Source organism: Phocoena sinus, chromosome 7 (genome assembly GCF_008692025.1).
Source record: "Phocoena sinus isolate mPhoSin1 chromosome 7, mPhoSin1.pri, whole genome shotgun sequence".
Classification (NCBI taxonomy): Eukaryota; Metazoa; Chordata; class Mammalia; order Artiodactyla; family Phocoenidae; genus Phocoena; species Phocoena sinus.
The window spans coordinates 32912386-32936367 of record NC_045769.1 but is presented as its reverse complement, the minus strand read 5'-3'; the positions used below and the strand labels follow the sequence as shown (position 1 = coordinate 32936367).

At 35.3% G+C, this 23982-nt stretch overlaps 1 protein-coding gene across 1 annotated transcript in view; it reads left to right on the top strand.

The window, feature by feature from the left end:
• The window catches only part of NBEAL1 (neurobeachin like 1), a 188425-nt gene that overhangs the window by 120668 nt on the left and 43775 nt on the right, over nucleotides 1-23982 (top strand). The window contains exons 34-41 of the mRNA XM_032637277.1: nucleotides 1006-1163; nucleotides 3070-3194; nucleotides 5708-5834; nucleotides 11793-11941; nucleotides 12545-12678; nucleotides 20952-21053; nucleotides 22716-22811; nucleotides 23205-23329. Of these exons, the coding sequence (XP_032493168.1) occupies nucleotides 1006-1163; nucleotides 3070-3194; nucleotides 5708-5834; nucleotides 11793-11941; nucleotides 12545-12678; nucleotides 20952-21053; nucleotides 22716-22811; nucleotides 23205-23329 (1016 nt within the window). The remainder of the gene's footprint in view (nucleotides 1-1005; nucleotides 1164-3069; nucleotides 3195-5707; nucleotides 5835-11792; nucleotides 11942-12544; nucleotides 12679-20951; nucleotides 21054-22715; nucleotides 22812-23204; nucleotides 23330-23982) is intronic.

Here is a 23982-nt window from a genome sequence, read left to right as displayed (position 1 = left end):
CAGTAGTTGCAGCACATGGGCTCAGTAGTTGCAGCAGGGCTCGTAGGGTGCACAGGCTTCTGTAGTTGTGGCGGGCTCCAGAGTGCAGGCTCGGTAGTTGTGGCTCACAAGCTTAGTTGCTTTGTGGCATGTGGGATCTTCCTGGACCAGGGACCAAACCCGTGTCCCCTGCATTGGCAGGTGGATTCTTAACCACTGCGCCACCAGAGAAGTCCCTAAAAGGTGTCTCTTAAATCAATGTCTTTAACTATTCATTTTAATGTGATTCAGTGTTATTTGTTTGAAACAAGTTAAATACTATTTTAGTCCCTAATATTTCCTCATAAATGAATGTCAGTGTGAGTTAGATAAGCCAGGCTTACCTCTTGTCTTTTTGAAAACTTAAAATTTTTAATTTCAGGGCTTAGAGTTATATCTTGGTAGAACTTATTATCAGAATCTATTTTATCCTGAAAACTTGAATAGGTATGTGAATTCATTTGCTAGCTAGGATGCTGTTCAGAGAGTAGCACTCTTAAGTGATGGAATTTTTCATTGTGAGAGATTTGCCCCTATAGATTTCTTTTGTCTTTGGCATTGCCTTTCAGGCCATCAACAGTAGAGTGGAATGTGGTTACTCTTCCTTTTACTTTATTTAAACTTGAGTCACATTCCAAATGCCTCATTAATCAAAAGATCTCAAAAGAAAATCATTTTACTTGATGGTATAAGGTTAATAATTCTGAGATTTAAAATCTTATGTTGAGACACTTTACATTTTTGAAGTTCTTCACATGTTTATTGTTGGTTAGTTACTTTCTTAAGTTTTAAAAAATACAAGTAGATTATAGCTAGAATTATATTAAAGAAATGATTCTAATGGAATAAGAAAATCTTGTTGGTTACCAGCTTCTTTCTTTCATTGCTTGATTTTATTGGGTCAGATGTTTAAAATTATGGCATTAAATTTTAAATATACCTCTAAATATATGATTCAGTGCTATTATTTATTGCTGTTTCTTTCAGGAGTTTTTTGTGGAGCCATTTAATCGAAAAGCACGGCAAGAGAACTTGAGGTATAATAATATGCTTAAACAACTTAGCAGTCCACAGTTAGCCACTCTGAGACGCTGGAAGGCAATAAAGCTCTATCTTACATGTGAAAGGGGACCTTGGGCTGAAAGGTAGGTGTCTATCATTCATTAAATACCCTTTTTTCTTTAGAGCTCTGATCTAGAACTTTATGAATCAGTGACCTCTCCAATCCAATTTTTAAAATGTTCAATTTTTAAAAGATTACTTTTAACTAATTTGCTTGCCTTTTATGGATTATAAGTTCGGTATGTGTAGAGCTTTGTGTGTATATGTTTTTCACCATGGAGTTATTTCCTTTACTCTTAACCTGTGACATAGAATTTGTTTTGATTCCATTTACTTCTGTCTTCCTGATACCACCTCTTTGAGCTAGGGTTAGTGACGATGTGTATTTGAATATTTTACAATTTCTTTATTTGATCCTAAGTCACTTCTGTTTTGCTGAATTATATTTTATACACACACACATTTTTTAACAGCCCTTTTTTACTGTGGTAAAATACACTTAATATAAAATTTGCTATTTTAACCATTTTAAAATGTACAATTTAGTGGCATTAAGTACATTCCTCATGTTGTGTAATAATCACCACTGTCCAGCTTCAGAACATTTTCATCACCTGAAAAAGAAACCCTGGACCCATTAAGCAGTCACTAGCTATTATCCCTTCCCCCAACCACTGGCAACCACCAATCTGCTCTCTGTCTCTATGGATTTGCCTATTCTGGGTATTTCATATAAATGAAGTCATTCAGTATGTGACCTTTTGTGCCCAGCTTCTTTCATTTAGCTTAGTATTTTCACTATGTTGTAGCATGTATCATTACTTTCTTTCCTTTTTATGGCTGAATAATATTCCATTGTGTGGAATGGATGATGGACATCGTGTTGCTTTCCTTGTGGCTGTTGTGAATAGTACTGCTGTAAACATCTGCGGATAAGTGTTTGTTTCAACACCTGTTTCTAATTCTTTTGCTTATGTACTGGAAGAATTACTGGGTCATATGGTAATTCTGTGTTTAACTTACTGAGGAATTGCCAAACGGTTTTTAACAGCAGCTGCATCATTTTACATTCCTATCAGCAATGTTTGAGGGTTTCAGTTTCTCTACAACCTTACCAAGACTTGTCTTTTTTTTTTTAATTATGGTCATCCTAGTGGGTGTGCAGTGGTATCTTATGATTTCATTGCAATTCCCTAATGACTAATGACATTGAGTATCTTTTCAGGTACTTGTTGGCCATTTGTATATCTTCTTTAAAAAAATGTCTATTCAAGTCTTTTGCCCATTTTTAAATTGGATTGTTTGACTTCTTGTGGTTGAACTGTAAGAGGTTTTTTTTTTCAATAATAGACCCTTATTGGATATATTGTCTATAAATATGTAGGTTGTCTTTTCACTTTCTCCATAGTGGCCTTTGATGCACAAAAGCTTTGAATTTTGAAGTCCAGTTTATCTGTTTCTTTCTTTTGTTGCTTATGTTATTGATATCTTATCTAAGAAACCATTCCCAAATCCAGGGTCATGAAGACTTACTCCTATTGTTTCCTCTAAGAGCTTTAACTCTTATATTTAGATCTTTGATCCATTTGCAATTATATTATCTTTATTTGTACTAAACTTATTATTTTATTTTGAAAACTGTATTTGGAATAAACTCCTAAATAGCTAGTTAAGAACTTCCTTGTAACAGTGAAAGAGTAAAATATATCAAGCTGTAAGTCTGAAGATTTATGTTCAAATCTTATTCCTGTACCTGTAAATCACATGGCATCTTGGGCCTGTCTTAGATTCCTCAGGTATATACTGTTGATATGCATAATAACATTGGTTTTTTTCTTGGGGTTGTTTGGGTCAAATGAGATAAGGAAAGTGAATGTTTTTATAAAATGGTGCCAAAAAAATGTAAAGTACCTGATACTCTATTTCAATAACCAGTCTTTGTAATTTTAAGCGAAATAGTTTTATTTGTTTACTTATGAATATTCATAGGAAACAAAATCCACGTCACTGGAAACTAGCTAACGTAGAAAATTATTCCCGCATGAGACTTAAATTGGTGCCAAATTATAACTTCAAAACCCATGATGAAGCTAGTGCTTTGAGAGATAATCTAGGTGAGTTTCAATGGCTGTTTAATTATTTATTGAAGATAATGAGGGTGTTGGTGGGGATTGTTTATTGTTTTCATTTTTTCAAAATTATTTAATCATGCGAGAAGGGTGACATTTTATAATTGATATTTAAGTGGTTGTGTATGTTGCCTTTGGCCTAAATCTAAAATGACTTCCTATTTCAATTGATTGCAGTTTTTCAAGGAAAAATGTAATTTAAACTCATAAAATTATACTGTAGTTGATGTGAAATGTATCATCTCTATCTCCATTATGGTATAGTAAAACATGGTCCTTTAACCTTAGCCTTTTGCTTACCAAAACTGAGTTTAATGTTAAATATATTCAATATTTAGAATTCTTAGCAGCTCTTTAGGCCTTTCTTCTATGACCTGTTCTTCGTATAGAACTCCAGACATTTAGTGTCTAGATGGGCCAATGCCTTTTTTCTAGAAAAAAGTGCTTAAAAATGCATAACCTTGCAGTATATCAAAACAGATTTTAAAGAGTTTCTAAAATTCTTATGAAGCCCTTCCTTTATAGCCATCTGACTGAGCATCTGTGCACCTTATGTTTAGTGACTAAGTTATAGATGAAATGAGTACCAGTATTTTAATCTTACTTTTTAAAATTGCCTTAATATATTGGCCAGTACAGTAAATGCCATAAAATTGAGAGCTATGATACCTGCCATTTAGAGTCTTATATTCTGAAATAAATCAGACACAGTAAGTGATTTCCCTTAATGTAAAATAATGGCCTTGTCCATGGTACAAAGAGTGTCTTATACAGGAACGGTCAGTGTGTATAGCTTGTCCTCCCAGTATATGTCCTGAGACTATTATACTTTCTCTACCTCTTAAAATTTTATACTTACCACGCAGAAAACATCTTTTGGTGAATGACTTCAATTTAGTAATATTTAAGGAAGAGTGTTCTCTATTTTTTCTTCATTTTTGCCAATAAATCCCACTCCAGGAAATTCCCTGTCCCTTTCCCTCCTTCTTCAACCCTCTTACACATGTATACAGGTATAATTTTATGTTTCTTCTTCTTGGTCTCAGTTGTTTTAAGTCCGGGAAAACCAGTGTCCTTTCTCTTTTTCCATCTCTGTTCCTTTCCTTACCTAGTTTTCAAAATTATCCCAAGTATAATGATGATAATAAAATTGTACAGAAGAAAAAAATCATACATTTCAAAGTGAAATTGGGGGAATTCCCTGGCAGTCCAGTGGTTAGGACTCTGCACTTTTATTGCCGAGGGCCTGGGTTCGATCCCTGGTCAGGGACCTAAGACTCCACAAGCCGCACAGCATGGCTAAATGAATGAATGAATGAATGAATGAAAGTAAGTGAAATTGATAGTAGTATAAAACCAGTGGCCTCAGTCTTTAAAACTGTTTAAAGTTCCTTGAAGTTTACTTCAGAATTAACTGCAGAATGTTTTACCTACTCCATATATTTGTTTATAAGTATTTTCATCAGTATATTTCTATTTGTATCAGATTATCTAGACTTGTATGTGATCAAAGCAGATTTATAAAAGAGAAATGCAGCTGTACATTAGGTTAATTCATTTTGTATGTCAGAGCAAGGATACCATTTGAGAAATTAAGGGAGGTTTTGTCATCTTTACAGTGTTTTGTTATTTAGCATGAATTGTTTTTATTATACACATGAAATGTCTTTATTCATAGTTAAACATATACATTTTTTCCAGTCCTACCTACACATTATGCATATATTTTTATTACTATTCTTATGCCACCAGATAATTGAGAGATGAATGTGCAATAAGAATAGCTACCATTTATTTATTTTATGTGTGATGTGATGTATCTCCATTTCACAGTTGCAAAAACATAGATTCAGAGGGGTCATATGATTAATAAATGGCAGAATAGAATTTGAATTTAGGTTTACCATTTCACAGCCCATCTTCTTTCCATTACACTAGCTCTGCCTTCTTACATTAATGCATAGTTCATGACATTTGTTGCATATATATGTATCAGAATTATCTATTAAATTCCATGCACAATAGAAAGGAACACTTCAGCTTTTGGTCTTTGTATTATCTTGCAGTTAAAAATAATTTGTCACATTCTTTCTTAATATTTCTGTAGTTCAAATACACAGTAAAAATAATTCCTTTGAATTAATGTAGTGAGAATAATTCTTTAACTTACTTAGTAGTATGCTTTAGAAGTAAATATGATTAGAGAGATTACTTGGTCTGTTTCTGAAATAATACCATCATTAAATATAAATACCATCTTTTAAAACATTTATTCCTTGTATTATATGTATAATTATTTTAAAAAATCACAGGCAAGCACCATAGATAACTCTAAATCATGTATAAAAACTTCTCTGTAGTAAGTCGCTTATCTTAGAAAATTTCAAGTACCTTACTTATTATACACATTATTCATATAATTAACAGTCAGAAATTACAGAAGGAGTGTGATATGATTTTCCTACTTTGTGTTTAACAAGCATTTTATGTTTAAACAGGTATCCAGCACTTGCAGCCTTCCAGTGATTCACTGCTTTTGGAAGTAGTGAAACAAGTAAAAGTTAGTGATATGGAGGAGGATAAATTAGATCTTCCTGAAGAGGAAATAACAGCCAGAGTAAATATGTATGTATAAGTACTTGAAAGAATTTAAAATTATTTTATTCTGAGAAATGGGATTGTAAAATTGTGGAAAATATTTGCTTGAAATTCTAATACTATGCATTCCCAGAATCCAACAATTGATACTATATATCAGCTGTTAGGAGTCTATTAGTGTTAACTGAAACTATTGAAGAAGGCTTCTTAGGACTGGGTTGATTTGGAGCTGGACCTTGAAACTAGAAAATATTTTGAGCTGAATGATAATGAAAATGTATCAAATTTATGGGATACAGCTGAGGTATTTATATGGAAAGTACAGTGTGAAATATAAACTTTTAAGCAAAAGGAAGAAATTATAAAGATAAAAGCAGAAGTCCATGAAAGATAAAACCAAAAAACAAAAAGAAAGATCAAAGAAAACAAAAGTTGGTTATTAAAAATCAGGTAACCAAGCAATAAACCTCCAGCCAGATTGGTTAGGAAGTAAAGACAACATAAATTACCAGTATCAAGAATGAGAGAGGAGATAACATTACAAATACTAAAATGATTGAAAAGAAATACATTAAAATAATTAAAAGGAAATGATAGGGACTTCCCTGGTGGTCCAGTGGGTAAGACTCCGCACTCCCAATGCAAGGTGCCTGGATTTGATCCCTGGTCAGGGAACTAGATCCTGCGTGCATGCCGCAACTATAAGAGTTCGCATGCTGCAACTTAAAGAGTCCACATGCCGCAGCTAAGTCCACATTCTGCAACTGAAAGATCCCACATGCCGCAACTAAAGATCCTGCATGCCTCAGTGACGATTCCGTGTGCGGCAACTAAGACCAAGCGCAGCCTAAACAAATAAATAAATATTAAAAAAAAATTCCAGACATCATTAAAAAAAAAAAAGGAAATGGCAACTTTATGCCAATAAATTTGACAATTTAAATGAAATGGACAAATTCCTTGAAAGATATGAATTATCAAACCTCTCCCGGGAAAAAATAGCCTTAGATATATTTTAAAATTTTGAATTTGTAGTTTAAAAACTTCCCCTAAACAAATATAAAACATACTCATTTTCTCATCTCTCCTTTGTTACCATACATATTAAACCTGTATATGTTTTAAGCCCAACAGTACAGTTTAATGCAGTTACTGTTTTATGCACTTGTCTTTAAATCAGTTAAGAGAAGAAAAAACTATGTAATTATGCTTTCCTTTATATTTCCCTGCATATTTACCTACTTATACACTTCATTTCTTGGTGTACATTCAGATTACCATCTGGTGCCATTTCCTTTTAAGCCTGAAGGACTTCCTTCAGTATTCCTTGTAAGGAAGGTCTATAAGCCACAAATTCTCTTAGTCTTTTATTATCTGTTGAGATTTTTATTTTGTCTCCATTTTTGACTACTTTTTAAAAAATTGAGATATATTTTTTGAAAATTGAGATTCACTTAACGTAAAATTGACTATTTTAAAGTGCACAGTTCAGTGTTTTTTTAGTATATTCACAGAGTTGTGCAACATCATCACTATCTAGTCCAAGAACATTTCCATCACCCCAAAAGGAGATCTTATACCTTTCAACAGTCAGTCCCAATTTTCTCTCCTCACATCCTCTAGCAACCACTAATTGGCTTTCTTTCTCTATGGATTTGCCTATTTTGAACATTTCATGTATTTCATTCAATATGTTGTTTTTTATGTCTGGCTTTTTTCATTCAGTTTAATGTTTCCATCCATTTGTTTTTGTGGCTGAATAATATTCCATTATATGGATATACAGTTTTTGTTTATCCGTTCAGCAGTTGATGGACATTTACGTAGTTTCTTTTTTTTTTTTTTTGGCTATTATGAATAATACTGCCTTGAATATTCATGTACACATTTTTTTTTTTGGTACGCGGGCCTCTCACTGTCGTGGCTTCTCCCGTTGTGGAGCACAGGCTCCGGATGCGCAGGCTCAGCGGCCATGGCTCACGGGCCCAGCCACTCCGCAGCATGTGGGATCTTCCCGGACCGGGGCACGAACCCGTGTCCCATGCATCAGCAGGCGGGCTCTCAACCACTGCGCCACCAGGGAAGTCACATGTACACATTTTTCTATCAACTTATGTTTTCATTTATCTTGGGTATAAAAAGAAACACTAGGAGTGGATTTGCTGATCATGTGTTAATTCTATGTTTAACCTTTTAAGGAATTGTGAAACTTTTCATAATGACTGTACCATTTTACATTCCCTCAGCAATGTATGAAAGTTCTAATTTCTCCAAATCTACCCCAACTTCTATTATTCTCTGTTGTTGTTTTTTAAATTTATGATACCATCCTAGAATGTTAGAGGTGGTATCTTGTGATTTTAATTTGCATTTCCCTAATGACTAATGATGCTGAACATCTTTTTATGTATTTCTTGGCCATTTATATGTCTTTTTTGGAGAAATCTTTATGCAGATCCTTTGCCTATTTTTTAATTGCGTTGTCTTTTAGTTATTGAGTTGTAAGTGTTCTTTACATATTTTAGCAACAAGTCCCTTATTAGATACAGGATTTACAAAAATGTTCTTCCACTAAATTGTGGTTTGTTTTTTTTTTTTGGTGGTACGCGGGCCTCTCACTGTTGTGGCATCTCCCGTTGCGGAGCACAGGCTCCAGACGCGCAGGCCCAGCGACCATGGCTCACGGGCCCAGCCGCTCCGCGGCATGTGGGATCTTCCCAGACCGGGGCACAAACCCATGTCCCCTGCATCGGCAGGCGGACTCTCAACCACTGTGCCACCAGGGAAGCCCTGAATTGTTTTTTTTTTACTTTCTGTTGGTATCTTTCGATGTACAAAAAATTTTGATGAATTTCCTTTCATCTATTTTTTTCTAAGAGTTTTATATTTTATCTCTTACGTTAGGTCTTTGATCCATTTTGAGTTAACTTTTGTATGTGGTGTGATGTAGGGGTCCATATTAGTTCTTTTGCATGTGATTCTAGTTGCCCCAGCATCATTGCTTTTTCTTTTGAAGATAGTTTTGCCAGATACAGAATTCTTGATTGACAGTTTTTTCCTTTCACCATTTTGAATATGTCTTTCCACTACCTTCTGGTTTTCACTACCTTTTGTTTCTGATGAGAAATGTGCTATTAACCTTTTCTATTGTGTCCTGTATTGTGGTGCTTTTAGGTTATTCTTTTTGTCCTTGGCTTTTAGTACCTTGGCTTTAGGACCATGTTTGGATATCTTTGTGTTTATCTTGTTTAGAGTTCATTGAGCTTCTTGGATGTGTAGATTAATTATTTTCATATTTGAGAAGTTGCTAACATTATTTTTTCAAATATATTTTGGCCGTTTTTCTCTGTTCTCTCCTTCTGGGTCTCCCTTTGCACATATGTTGTTTTGCTTGATGGTGACCCTTTGAGGTTCTTTCATTCTGCTTGATTCTTCTTTCTTTGTGTTCTTCAGATTGGACAATTTCTTTTGATCTGTCTTCAAGAGCCCTGCTTTTTTCTCCTGCAAGTTCAAATATGCTGTTGAGTCCTTGTGCTTTTCAATTTCAGAATTTCTCATTTGGTTCCTTTTTAAAATGTATATATAATTTCTATCTCTGTATCAATAATACTCTATTTGACTAGGCTTTTTTGCTGTAATGCACTTTGGTTCTTTAAACATAGTTTCCTTTAGTTCTTTTCATGTATTTTTATGATAGCTACCTTGAAGTCTTTGTCTACTAAGTTGAGCATCTGAGGTCCCCCAGAGACAGTTTCTTTTTACTGCTTTTCAGTTTATGGCCCGTATTTTCCTGTTCCTTCCTATGTCTTGTAATTTTTGTGAAAACCATACATTTTAGATAAATTATACCAACTTTGGTTTCTAATCTCCTCCCTTGATGCTGGTTGTTGTTGTTGTATTTTTGTTTGTTTAGTAGTGACTTTTCTAGATTAAGTCTGTGGAGTCTGTTTTACCTGCAGTGAATGCCACTGATATCTGTACTTACTGGGTTTTTGTTTTGTTTTGTTTTATTTTTAAAGCCTTGCTTACTAGGGGTTGCCCCTGGATCAGCATAGCTTAGTGGTCAGCCAGTGATTAGTTTGTTTTTTGTGTTTAAACCCCTTGATCAGTATGACTGCCACTCTTTGCCAGTGGATCTGTATGTGGTTTAGAGAATGCATTCAAATTTGATGATTTACACATCTGCCCTGACTTTTACTTGTTATGATCGTAAAGCCTCACATTCAGCCAAGAATGAGTAGCTAAGTCTCAAGTATATAATTTATTCTGGACATCACTTTGTTTGGGTTATAAACAACACATGGCAAATAATTCTCAGAACTTATTTTAATACTATAAATTGACCAGGTTCATGGGACTTCCCTGGTGGCACAGTGGTTAAGAATCCACCTGCCAATGCAGGGGGCACAGGTTCAATCCCTGGTCTGGGAAGATCCCACGTGACGTGGAGCAGCTAAGCCCGTGTGCCACAGCTACTGAGCCTGCGCTCTAGAGCTCGTGAGCCACAAGTACTGAACCCACGTGCCACAACTACTGAAGCCCACACGCCTAGAGTCTGTGCTCCACAACAAGAGAAACCACCGCAATGGGAAGCCCACACACTGCAACGAAGAGTAGCCTCCACTCACCGCAACTAGAGAAAGCCCATGCACAGCAGTGAAGACCCAATGCAGCCAAAAATAAATGAATAAATAAATAAATACATTTATTAAAAGAAAAAATTGACCAGGTTCAATAATATCCTTTGTTGGCATAAGCAGGTTTTTTGGTTAATATAATTTTAGTAATTTTTAAATATGTCCTTGATTATTTTCAGGGAACTGGATGGGGTAGTTATCTAGGGAGCTGTCTTTGGTTTTGGTAGATTTTTTTAGTCAGCCTTTTAATGGGATTTTATTTTCTTTCTTCAAGGACTAGTGAATTCAGTGGATGTCAGTCTCATTCATTTTCAAATGAAAAGCCAAAACTCTTTGTTTCATAGAATAGAAATAACCTTTAGACTATTTACTCTCTCAGGTCACTTTTTTCTCTATTTCATCACTGTGAATATTGGAATTTCACTGTTTAGGAAAACATTTTCAGTTTTTTATTTTAAGCTTAGCTTTAATGGTTGCAATAGTCCCAGTTAGGTTGGTGATACTTGTAGAGCTTCTCATCAAAATCCATTGGAAACAAAATTAGATTTAGTCATTGCTATCCTGGAAATGAGGCAAATGTGAAATATCTAGGGCCAGAGAGCAGCTGGCTTGAAGGATATACTTGAATAACATACCATGAGTCATAGGAGTTCTCATCTCTGTACTTGGCAGTTAAAAGTCAACTAGGCCACCAGAAGACTGTCCCTTCCCAGTTATTTCCTCCAAAAAGCATACTTGATAACATTCCTCCAAATATGAGATGACTTCACTTTAAGTATGGTGTGGCAACAGTGGCTCCTAGTATTATCTCCATTTACACTATCAGGGGATGGTATGATGATGATGCTCTAGCTTTTGTTGCTCTTGAAACATCTCATTCTACAGTTTAAGAATCAATCATAATACTTCTAATAATTATTTATGGAACACCACTAATGATACAGTCCTTTATTCACAGATTCATTTATTCCCTGGGTCAATTCATTTATTCCCTGGGTCAATTCATGTCTGCCAAATATAACTAAAAAACATGACCAGTATTGCTGCATGTTTGAACCATCCTCTAGCAGTAGTATTGAAGATTCGCTATATTTCATTTTAATGGGTCATATGCAATTGAAATGTAAAACATATGTTTTTTGAAACTTAGTTATTGGGTAATAAGTATATTTGGACATATTTAAGTAATTTAATATGCAGTGGAATGGTTTTTGTAGAAAATTCAAGTACTCTTTCTTGGATAGTGACTTTACAGACACGAGATTCGTATTTGAATATGATGTTCTTTTCCATTTACACAGAATACATTGTTGGATGTTGTTTGTTTGGTTGGTTTTTGTTTTTACAGTAATGAGAAAGAAGAACAGGATCAAAAAGAAAAATTGGTGTTGTTGGAAGACTGTGAACTCATTACAATAATTGCCATAATTCCTGGCAGATTAGAAATCACTACTCAACACATTTACTTCTATGATGGCAGCATTGAAAAAGAGGACGGTGAGGAGTTCTGGGGGAATAATTTCTGTTGTTCAATAGTTAAGTATCCAGTTTATCAATCATTAATGAGAAGAAAGCGATAAGGTGGGACTGTAGAATTGTAGTCTACCATGTAAAAGAAGACATGGAAAGTCAGTACGGAATTAAATTTATTATCAACAATGTCCTGAAGGGAATGCTTCCTTTTTATTAATGTTTTTGAAAAGGTTTGGCTAGAGGGGATTGCTATAAACTGAAGTTATAAAGTACAATTTTACTTTTATTTATATGTACACTTGTTCCTAGAGGCTTTTCACCTAATCCTTTATCTGAAAATAAAAAGATATTTAAATCTAAGCTGCCAACATAAAGAGAAAAGGAAAACTGTTTCTAAGATATAATATTCAGAGTTATTGTCTATTCCAATGGAAAGGAAGTAGAAAAGCTATAGAATTTTAAAATAGTCAAATTAAACATCCAATAAATTTAACAAATGGTTTTCATCATACAGAAACTGAATTCCTTTTCCATAGTGCTACTTTTGTCAGGAACTAGGAGATATTTTCTGCATAGCATGAGTAACTTTTTGTGGTACCCCAGTCACAAGATTGTTTCTGTTTTCAGGAGTAGGCTTTGATTTCAAGTGGCCTCACTCTCAAGTTCGAGAGATTCACCTACGACGGTACAACTTAAGGAGGTCAGCCCTTGAGATTTTTCATGTTGACCAATCCAACTACTTTCTCAATTTCAAAAAAGAGGTATGTAAGATGCTAACTTTCTGGAAGCCCCAGACTGTTAGCTTGAAATTATTTTCCAACTAGTGAGCTGTAGTGAAACTTCACAACTCTACTCTTTCATCGAGTCAAAATATATATTAGAGAAAAAAAAATACATACCTTTGGGACTAACCAGTATATGCATTTTTGTTGGAATTTATGTGCAAGTGTTTGGAGGATATTTGTTTTCAGTTTTTATATATAGGTAGATAAAGAAGTCAATAGAATATTGAGTGTCAGCTAATAGGTGTCTCACAGTATCCAGTTGTGAAATAATATGCAATATATATGATATAACTGGATTTATGAAATTAGGTTGGGTTCAATTCAACAATAGTGGAGCCTGTGTAATCAGGAAGAATAATGGAACATTTTTTTCTAGTAATAGAGTAAATTCTTACATAGTGTAAGTGGTTAAGAGATTGCCACTGAAGCCAGGTTACGTGGATCGAAGATCATTCCACCACTAGCTCTGTAACCTTTGACCCGTTACTTGCCCCCAGCCTTCCTTCCCTCTGTCATATACTTGAGGTCAGACTTGTATCACAGTCTGATAGCTCTCTCCACCTTGCCTAGCTTTCTCTCCATTTTCTCTCACTGTCATCTCTCCTAATAAAATCCTGCATGTTCAATTCTGTCTTAGCATTTGCTTCTCAGATGACCTGGATTAGCATAGTGAATAACTAAGTTTCTGTTCATTTGTGAGTTCCAGGTTTATTTGTAGATGATTTGATTCAGACATTTAAAGAGCATTTTTCTATTTTTACAAAAAGATAATTTTTTACTATTAAAAATAAATTTTCCCCCATAGGAAAATACAATGTATGTGTTTTTTAGAAAGCTATTTTATGTAAGTAAACCAAGCACACTCCTATTGAATACTATGCTTTTGTAAATAGTTTTTTGTTTGTCTGTTTGTTTTTAGACCTAGTGGTATGTCTTTATTTTGTTCCATTTATTTCATTCTTTTGGTGGATTCGGGGCATAATAAGTTCGATTCTTATTGATAGATATAAGATGCTAGAAGGGTATCCAGGGAGAAATGACAAATATCTCCAGTTGGAAATATAAGTGTAAGGTAGACGTTAGGGTGGTAAATATAGATCTGGAATCAGGAGCATATGGGTAACAGATGAAATTATGACAGAAAATAATATCACCTCATGAGCAGAACAGAACAAGAAAAGGAGTAGATGATAGTGGACCCCATCGTCAGTTTAAGGAGCAGGTAAAGGAAAAGGAGTTGGTGAGAGACTGAGAAGGATGATCAGAGAGTGATGTAAGACCTGGAGAGTAGTGTCCTGGATGATACGTACGGGAGAGTTTTAGGGGTTGATCTGTAAGGTCTAATGACATGTATCAATAGAGTGAAGCCCAAAACAGATCATCGAATTGGAAAATGAGGTCAACTGCACTGACACAGTTCATCCAGATTGCTATGACAAAATTACCATAGACTGGATGTCTTAAACAACAAATACTTATTTCTCTTAGTTCTGGACTGAAAGCTGGAAGTTCAAGAGCAGGATTCCAGTGCAGTCAGGTTCTTGGTGAACACCTTCTTCCTGGTTAACAGATGCTGTATCCTTACATGGTGGGCAGAGAGGGAGAAGGAGAGAGAGGATGAGAGAGAGAGAAAGAGCTAGCTCTCTGCTTTCTTTTTTTTTTTTTTAATTTTATTTTATTTACTTTTTTATACAGCACATCCTTATTAGCCATCAGTTTTATACACATCAGTGTATACATGTCAATCCCAATCGCCCAATTCATCACACCACCATCCCCAACCCCCCTGCGGCTTTCCCCCCTTGGTGTCCATACGTTTGTTCTCTATCTGTGTCTCAATTTCTGCCCTGCAAACCGGTTCATCTGTACCATTTTTCTAGGTTCCACATATATGCATTAATATTTGATATTTGTTTTTCTGACTTACTTCACTCTGTATTACAGTCTCTAGATCCATCCACATCTCTACAAATGACACACTTTCATTCCTTTTTATGGCTGAGTAATATTCCATTGTATATATGTACCACATCTTCTTTATTCATTTGTCTGTCAATGGGCATTTAGGTTGCTTCCATGACCTGGCTATTGTAAATAGTGCTACAATGAACATTGGGGTGCATGGGTCTTTTTGAATTATGGTTTTCTCTGGGTATATGCCCAGTATATTGGTGGGTCATATGGTAATTCTATTTTTAGTGTTTTAAGGAACCTCCATACTATTCTCCATAGTGGCTGTATCAATTTACATTCCCACCAACAGTGCAAGAGGGTTCCCGTTTCTCCACACCCTCTCCAGCATTTGTTGTTTGTAGATTTTCTGATGATGCCCATTGTAACTGGTGTGAGGTGATACCTCATTGTATTTTTGATTTGCATTTCTCTAATAATTAGTGATGTTGAGCAACTTTTCATGTGCCTCTTGGCCATCCGTTTGTCTTCTTTGGAGAAATGTCTGTTTAGGTCTTCTGCCCATTTTTGGATTGCGTTGTTTGTTTTTATCATATTGAGCTGCATGAGCTGTTTATATATTTTGGAGATTAATCCTTTGTCCGTTCATTCATTTGCAAATATTTTCTCCCATTCTGAGGGCTGTCTTTTCGTCTTGTTTATGGTTTCCTTTGCTGTGCAAAAGCTTTTAAGTTTCATTAGGCCCCATTTGTTTATTTTTGTTTTTATTTCCATTACTCTAGAAGGTAGATCAAAAAAGATCTTGCTGTGATTTATGTCAAAGAGTGTTCTTCCTATGTTTTCCTCGAACAGTTTTATAGTGTCCGGTCTTACATTTAGGTCTTGAATCCATTTTGAATTTATTTTTGTGTATGGTGTTAAGGAGTGTTCTAATTTCATTCTTTTACATGTAGCTGTCCAGTTTTCCCAGCACCACTTATTGAAGAGACTGTCTTTTCTCCATTGTATATCCTTGCCTCCTTTGTCATAGATTAGTTGAGCATAGGTACGTGGGTTTATCTCTGGGCTTTCTATCGTGTTCCATTGATCTATGTTTCTGTTCTTGTGCCAGTACCATATTTTCTTGATTACTGTAATTTTGTAGTATAGTCTGAAGTCAGGGAGTCTGATTCCTCCAGCTCCGTTTTTTTCCCTCAAGACTGCTTTGGCTATTCGGGGTCTTTTGTGTCTCCATACAAATTTTAAGATTTTTTGTTCTAGTTCCATCAAAAATGCCATTGGTAATTTGATAGGGATTGCGTTGAACCTGTAGATTGCTTTGGGTAGTATAGTCATTTTCACAATATTGTTTCTTCCAATCCAAGAACATGGTATATCTCTCCATCTGTTGGTATCATCTTTAATTTCTTTCATCAGTGTCTTATAGTTTTCTGCATCCAGGTCTTTTGTCTCTTTAGGTAGGTTTATTCCTAGATATTTTATTCTTTTTGTTGCAATGGTAAATGAGAGTGTTTCCTTAATTTCTCTTTCAGATTTTTCATCATTAGTATATAGGAATGCAAGAGATTTCTGTGCATTAATTTTGTATCCTGCAACTTTACCAGATTCATTGGTTAGCTCTAGTAGTTTTCTGGTGGCATCTTTAGGATTCTCTATGTATAGTATCATGTCACCTGCAAACAGTGACATTTTACTTCTTCTTTTCCAATTTGGATTCCTTTTATTTCTTTTTCTTCTCTGATTGCCGTGGCTAGGACTTCCAAAACTATGTTGAATAATAGTGGTGATAGGGGACATCCTTGTCTTGTTCCTGATCTTAGAGGAAATGCTTTCCGTTTTTCACCATTGAGAATGATGTTTTCTGTGGGTTTGTCGTATATGGTCTTTATTCTGTTGAGGTAGGTTCCCTCTATGCCCATTTCTGGAGAGTTTTTATCATAAATGGGTGTTGAATTTTGTCAAAAGCTTTTTCTGCATCTATTGAGATGATCATATGGTTTTTATTCCTTAATTTGTTAATATGGTTTACCACATTGATTGATTTACGTATATTGAAGAATCCTTGCATCCCTGGGATAAATCCCACTTGATCATGGTGTCTGATCCTTTTAATGTGTTGTTGGATTCAGTTTGCTAGTATTTTCTTGATGATTTTTGCATGTATATTCATCAGTGATATTGGTCTGTAATTTTCTTTTTTTGTGGTATCTTTGTCTGGTTTTGGTATCAGGGTGATGATGGCTGCATAGAATGGGTTTGGGAGTGTTCCTTCCTCCACAGATTTTTGGATGAGTTTGAGAAGGATAGGTGTTAACTCTTCTCTAAATGTTTGATAGAATTCACCAGTGAAGCCATCTGGTCCTGGACTTTTGTTTGTTGGGAGATTTTTAATCACAGTTTCAATTTCATTACTTGTGATTGGTCTGTTCATATTTTCTATTTCTTCCTGATTCAGTCTTGGAAGGTTATACCTTTCTAAGAATTTGTCCATTTCTTCCAGGTTGTCCATTTTATTGGCATAGAGTTGCTTATTGTAGTCTGTTAGGATGCTTTATATTTCTGTGGTGTCTGTTGTAACTTCTCCTATTTCATTTCTAATTTTATTGATTTGAGTCCTCTGCCTCTTTTTCTTGATGAGTCTGCCTAATGGTTTATCAATTTTGTTTATCTTCTCAAAGAACCAGCTTTTAGTTTTATTGATCTTTGCTATTGTTTTGTTTGTTTCTATTTCATTTATTTCTGCTCTGATCTTTATGATTTCTTTCCTTCTGCTAACTTTGGGTTTTGTTTGTTTGTCTTTCTCTATTTCCTTCAGTTGTAAGGTTAGATTGTTTATTTGAGATTTTTCTTGTTTCTTGAGGTAGGTTGTATAGCTATAAACTTCCCTCTTAGAACTGCTTTTGCTGCATCCCATAGGTTTTGGGTCGTCGTGTTTTCATTGCCATTTGTCTCTAGGTATTGTCTGATTTCCTCTTTGATTTCATCAGTGATCTCTTCGTTATTTAGTAACGTATTGTTTAGCCTCCATGTGATTGTGTTTTTTAGGTTTTTTTCCCTGTGATTCTTTTCTCATCTCATAGCATTGTGGTCCAAAAAATTGCTTGATATGATTTCAGTTTTCTTAAATTTACTGTGGCTTGATTTGTGACCCACGATGTGATCTGTCCTGGAGAATGTTCCGTGTGCACTTGAGAAGAAAGTGTAATCTGCTGTTTCTGGATGGAATGTCCTATAAATATCAATTAAATCTATCTGGTCTTTTGTGTTATTTAAAGCTTGTGTTTCCTTGTTTATTTTCATTTTGGATGATCTGTGCATTGGTATAGTGATGTGTTAAAGTCCCCCACTATTAATGTGTTACTGTTGATTTCCTGTTTTATAGCTGTTAGCAGTTGCCTTATGTATTGAGGTGCTCCTATGTTGGGTGCATATATATTTGTAATTGTTATATCTTCTTCTTGGATTGATCCCTTGATCATTATGTAGTGTCCTTCCTTGTCTCTTGTAACATTCTTTATTTTAAAGTCTATTTTATCTGATATGAGTATTGCTACTCCAGCTTTCTTTTGATTTCCATTTGCATGGAATATCTTTTGCCATCCCCTCACTTTCAGTCTGTACGTGTCCCTAAGTCTGAAGTGGGTCTCTTGTAGACAGCATATAGATGGGTCTTGTTTTTGTATCCATTCAACCAGTCTGTGTCTTTTGGTTGGAGCATTTAATCCATTCACGTTTAAGGTAATTATCCATATGTATGTTCCTATGACCATTTTCTTAATTGTTTTGGGTTTGTTTTTGTAGGTCCTTTTCTTCTCTTGTGTTTCCCACTTAGAGAAGGTCCTTTAGCATTTGTTGTAGAGCTGGTTTGGTGGTGCTGAATTCTCTTAGCTTTTGCTTGTCTGTAAAGGTTTTAATTTCTCCATCAAATCTGAATGAGATCCTTGCCGGGTAGAGTAATCTTGGTTGTAGGTTCTTTCCATTCATCACTTTAAGTATATCATGCCATTCTCTTCTGGCTTGTAGAGTTTGTGCTGAGAAATCAGCTGTTAACCTTATGGGAGTTCCCCTGTATGTTGTCGTTTTTCCCTTGCTGCTTTCAGTAATTTTTTTGTCTTTAATTTTTGCCAGTTTGATTACTGTGTGTCTCGGTGTGTTTCTCCTTGGGTTTATCCTGTATGGGACTCTCTGTGCTTCCTGGACTTGGGTGGCTATTTCCTTTCACATGTTAGGGAAGTTTTTGAGTATAATGTCTTCAAATATTTTCTCTGGTCCTTTCTCTCTCTCTTTTCCTTCTGGGACCCCTATAATGAGAATGTTGTTGTGTTTAATGTTGTCCCAGAGGTCTCTTAGGCTGTCTTCATTTCTTTTCATTGTTTTTTCTTTTTTCTGTTCCGCAGCAGTGAATTCCACCATTCTGTCTTCCAGGTCACTTACCCATTTTTTTGCTTCGGCTCTTCTGCTATTGATTCCTTCTAGTGTAGTTTTCATTTCAGTTATTGTATTGTTCATCTCTGTCTGTTTGTTCTTGAATTCTTCTAGGTCTTTGTTAACCATTTCTTGCATCTTCTCTATCTTTGCCTTTTTCCAAGGTCCTGGATCATCTTCACTATCATTGTTCTGAATTCTTTTTCTGGAAGGTTGCCTATCTCCACTTCATTTAGTTGTTTTTCTGGGGTTTTATCTTGTTCCTTCATCTGGTACATAGCCCTCTGCCTTTTCATCTTGTCTATCTTTCTGTGAACGTGGCTTTTGTTCCACAGGCTGCAGGATTGTAGTTCTTCTTCTGCTGTCTGCCCTCTGGTGGATGAGGCTATCTCAGAGGCTTGTGCAAGTTCCCTGATGGGAGGAACTGGTGGTGGGTAGAGCTGACTGTTGCTCTGGTGGGCAGAGCTCAGGAAAACTTTAATCTGCTTGACTGCTGATGGGTGGGGCTGCGTTCTCCCCCTGTTGGTTGTTTGGCCTGAGGCAACCCAACACTGGAGCCTTCCTGGGCTCTTTGCTGGGGCTAATGGCGGACTCTGGGAGGGCTCACGCCAAGGAGTACTTCCCAGAACTTCTGCTGCCAGTGTCCTTGTCCCCACGGTGAGTCACATCCACCCCCTCCCTCTGCAGGAGACCGTCCAACATTAGCAGGTAGTTCTGGTTAAGTCTCCCCTGAGGTCACTGCTCCTTCCCCTGGGTCCCGATGCACACACTACTTTGTGTGTGCCCTCCAAGAGTGGAGTCTCTTTCTTCCAGTCCTGTTGAAGTCCTGCCATCAAATCCCACTATCCTTCAAAATCTGATTCTCTCGGAATTCCTCCTCCCATTGCCGGACCCCCAAGTTGGGAACCTGACGTGGGGCTCAGAACCTTCACTCCAGTGGGTGGACTTCTGTGGTATAAGTGTTCTCCAGTCTGTGAGTCACCCACCCAGCAGTTATGGGATTTGATTTTACTGTGATTGCACCCCTCCTACTGTCTCATTGTGGCTTCTCCTTTGTCTTTGGATGTGGGGTATATTTTTTGGTGAGTTCCAGTGTCTTCCTGTCGATGACTGTCCAGCAGCTAGTTGTGATTCTGGTGTTCTCACAAGAGGGAGTGAGAGCATGTCCTTCTCCTCCGCCATCTTGGTTCCTAATCTGTAAATAGTTTTAAAAGCACATTTGTATGTGGTATCTAAACTTCATAACAACATTCAGATTAGATATGGCAAATTCCATTCCTTTTTTTATAGATGAGGAAACTGAAGTTCAAAGATTAATTTTATTTCTTTACATTTGCATAAACCTGAGTAATTCACAAAACTGTAAGGGTAGAGATTATTATATGTAATATACAAATGAGACTCAGTAAATTAATTGATTTGCCAAGATGATTAATAAATGACAGAACTAAATTTGAACTAGAAGTGAAGTAGTTTTTTGATTCAATATCTGAAGATTATTCCATTATATACTATAAAGTTCTAAAAAAAAACATGTCATAATTTCGTTAAGCCTTGTAAAATAGAGAAGTTAAAACCACAATCCTCTATTTATATGAAATGTTCAGAATTGGCAAATCCATAGTGATGGAAAGTAGTTTAATTGTTGTCAGGGGATGGAAGGGAGTGGAAATTGGGGAGTGATGGCTAGTGAGTATGTAGTTTCTTTTGAGGATGATGGAAATGTTCCAGAGTTAGATAATGTGAATGGTTGCACAACTCTGTGAATATTAAAAAAAGCCCACTGAATTGTGTATTTTAAAGGGTGAATTTTATGGTACATGAATTATATCTCAATAAATCTGTTAATAAAGCCATAATCCTCGTTTGTCTTGATCAATTTTTAACCCATAAAGTGCTTTTTTTTTAAATAGGTTAGGAACAAAGTATATAGCAGACTGTTGTCACTTCATTCTCCAAATAGTTATGGAACCAGATCACCACAGGAGTTATTCAAAGCATCAGGAGTGACACAGGTAGGAAATTTTAAGTCACTGATTTGCTGTTCATTTTATATCTCAGACTTTTGCTTAGAAGTAAAACTTCCTTCTTTCAATTATTTTATTTTGATCCTGCAACTGCTCTTCTTGCATTCAGATTGATCTTATGAATTATCTTTGAATCATTCTGTTTCCCTCACACATACAGTGCCCTGTCTCCAGTTCGCATGTCATTCAGTTCATGGGCATATCTTATAAATACTTTTTTCTTTTCTTTTCTTTTCTTTTTTTTTTTTTTTTTTTTTTGCGGTACGTGGGCCTCTCACTGTTGTGGCCTCTCCCGTTGCGGAGTGCAGGCTCCGGACGCGCAGGCTCAGCGGCCGGCCACGGCTCACGGGCCCAGCTACTCCACGGCATGTGGGATCTTCCCAGACCGGGGCACGAACCCGTGTCCCCTGCATCGGCAGGTGGACCCTCAACCACTGTGCCACCAGGGAAGCCCTAAATTCTTCTTTTTTAATAGTGTTCTTTTTAAAAAATAGTACACAGGATTTTTTTTCTTAATAATAAAAATAATCTGTTCACAAGAAAAAAAATGGGAAAATACAAAAGACACCATGGAAAAAAGGCAAAAAAAAAGAATTCTGCAATCCTTCTATCTGCCAAAGCTAATGCTTTCGTTTATTTTATCCTCACATATATCCCAACATCTCTTGAATTTACACTGTCCAAAGCCAAAGAAAGGCCCTTGTTTTTTGCTCTCTAGGGTTTTAGTAGTCTTTCAATTAGGTTCTCTTGTCTCCTGGCTCTCTCCTTCCTCCTACATATGTGTTAATCTTTAAATGTTGCTCTTGTTCAAAAGCCATAAGCAATTGTTTCCTATTGTTTATGGAATAAACTTTATTTAATAGAGTATATTTCCTGCTTTCTGTGGAATAAACTTTATTCATTAAAGTACTGTTTCCTCAGTTTGGCACTCAAGTACAGTTAAAATTGGGCTTTCTATAAAATCTGTATACATAGATTAATTTCTCACTATTTCCCATAAGTATGTCCTTTGCTTAAGGCACACAGTAAACTTAAAGGGGTGTATTAATCTGTCAGCAAAATGCTTGAGCATGCCTACACTGTGTAGAGTAATTAGTAGTCTAAGTACAGTAAGGTGATTAAAAAAAATGTTTATGTCTTCCTTTAGAAAATTTTTATTATCTGTTATAGCAAAATCCCATTTACCTTTGCTCTATAAAAGTAGTTTTCTGAATATAGTTAATATAATGTTTATTTAAAATTTGTAGATCATTTAGTACATTGAGATACTGATTTTTAATATTTACACTTATGAAAATTTCAACTTATGACAAAACTTTCAAATTTGGGCAGTCCTAGAATTAAAAAGTTTTAAGGTATTCAAACAAAATATTTTTTAACTGAAGAAAAGACTTAATTCTTATAGAAAACGTTTTAGATTGTAGTGTAGGAGTTTTCCTTTTCTAGAGACCAATTTTTAAGAGGAAGTGAATTTAGGAGAAGCATATTGATTTTACCTCCCTGTTAAATATTTTTTAAAGCTTCATTCCTTTATCAAAAAGATGATAGAGATAATGGGAACAGATGATTATTTTAGTACTGTCAGTAATAGTTACTGATTTCTAAGAGATACAGATTAATTTTGATTTTTTCTTTTTTTGTGCTGTCTAGAAATGGGTAAACAGAGAGATATCAAATTTTGACTACCTCATTCAATTAAATACAATGGCAGGACGAACCTATAATGACCTTGCGCAGTATCCTGTGGTGAGTTTTATATAAATCTTGTAAATATGGAATTACCTTTCTGTTTTCTAATACACAAAATATATGTGGATGATATCTAGTTTTTATTTTTAAAAAGACATAAAAACTGATTTTGCCTTTCTGTATATTTCTACCGTGCTATTTTCAAGAAGTATGTAAATATGAAGAGTATTTTAAAAATAAAAACCCTTTTTCTTTCACTTCATTGAAAATATTCCAGTGGAATTACAGGAAATAATGCTTCTGGTTATTGAACTAAAGATGAATAAACATTTGCAACAGGGAAAAAATAAAGACTATCCCTTTTTGTCTTAGATAAACATTTATATTAGATATGGAGATGGTAGCCTCTCTAGGAAGGAATGTCTAAATTGTAAATTGTGGCTCTTTTAGTTCCCCTGGATTTTACAAGATTATACTTCAGACGAGTTGGATCTTAATAACCCATCTGTATTTCGAGATCTATCCAAACCAATTGGGGTAGTTAATGATAAAAATGCCAAAGCCATGCGAGAAAAGTAAGTGCTTTTCATCCCTTTTGAAAGATGCCCATAGCTTGTTTGAATTTGTATTGATTTCTGCTATGGCCAACCAAGTGTTACTTTTTTTAAATGCACAACTACTTTTGATAATCAGAGTCTGGTAATTCCTTCACTAAGTTTTCTTGAAAATATATCAGTTGTCCTTCAAATATCTTAACTATAGTCTGTGTATTTCCCTTCATTACCAAAGTTAAATTTATATTGTTTAGAATTTCTTTTACCTTGTAATAAGTATGTGCTAAATGGTAATAGGTTCTTGAAATTTTTCTCCCCAGGTATTTTAGACTTAATAACCTACAGATTTCACATTCCATCTAATATAATATTTTGGTGGATATAAAATTAATAATACTAACCTGTTGTTCACCAATAATGTGAATAAAGAACAGTGAAATGTGTGAAAATTTAGAAAGTGATATTTGAATAAGGAAGGGAAATATTTATAGTTCTATATATTTTTGAGCCACCCTGTAAATGTCTCGTACTTTTTTTTTTATCCAAAGCCAGCTGCTGACAGTAAAAAATAATCTAATTTTAATTTTCCTTTTTCTCCGTGTGAACTTGTGGATGACTTGTCAGTTATGACTTCTAGTAATAAAGACAAAGAGCAATTCTGCAAACAAACTTAG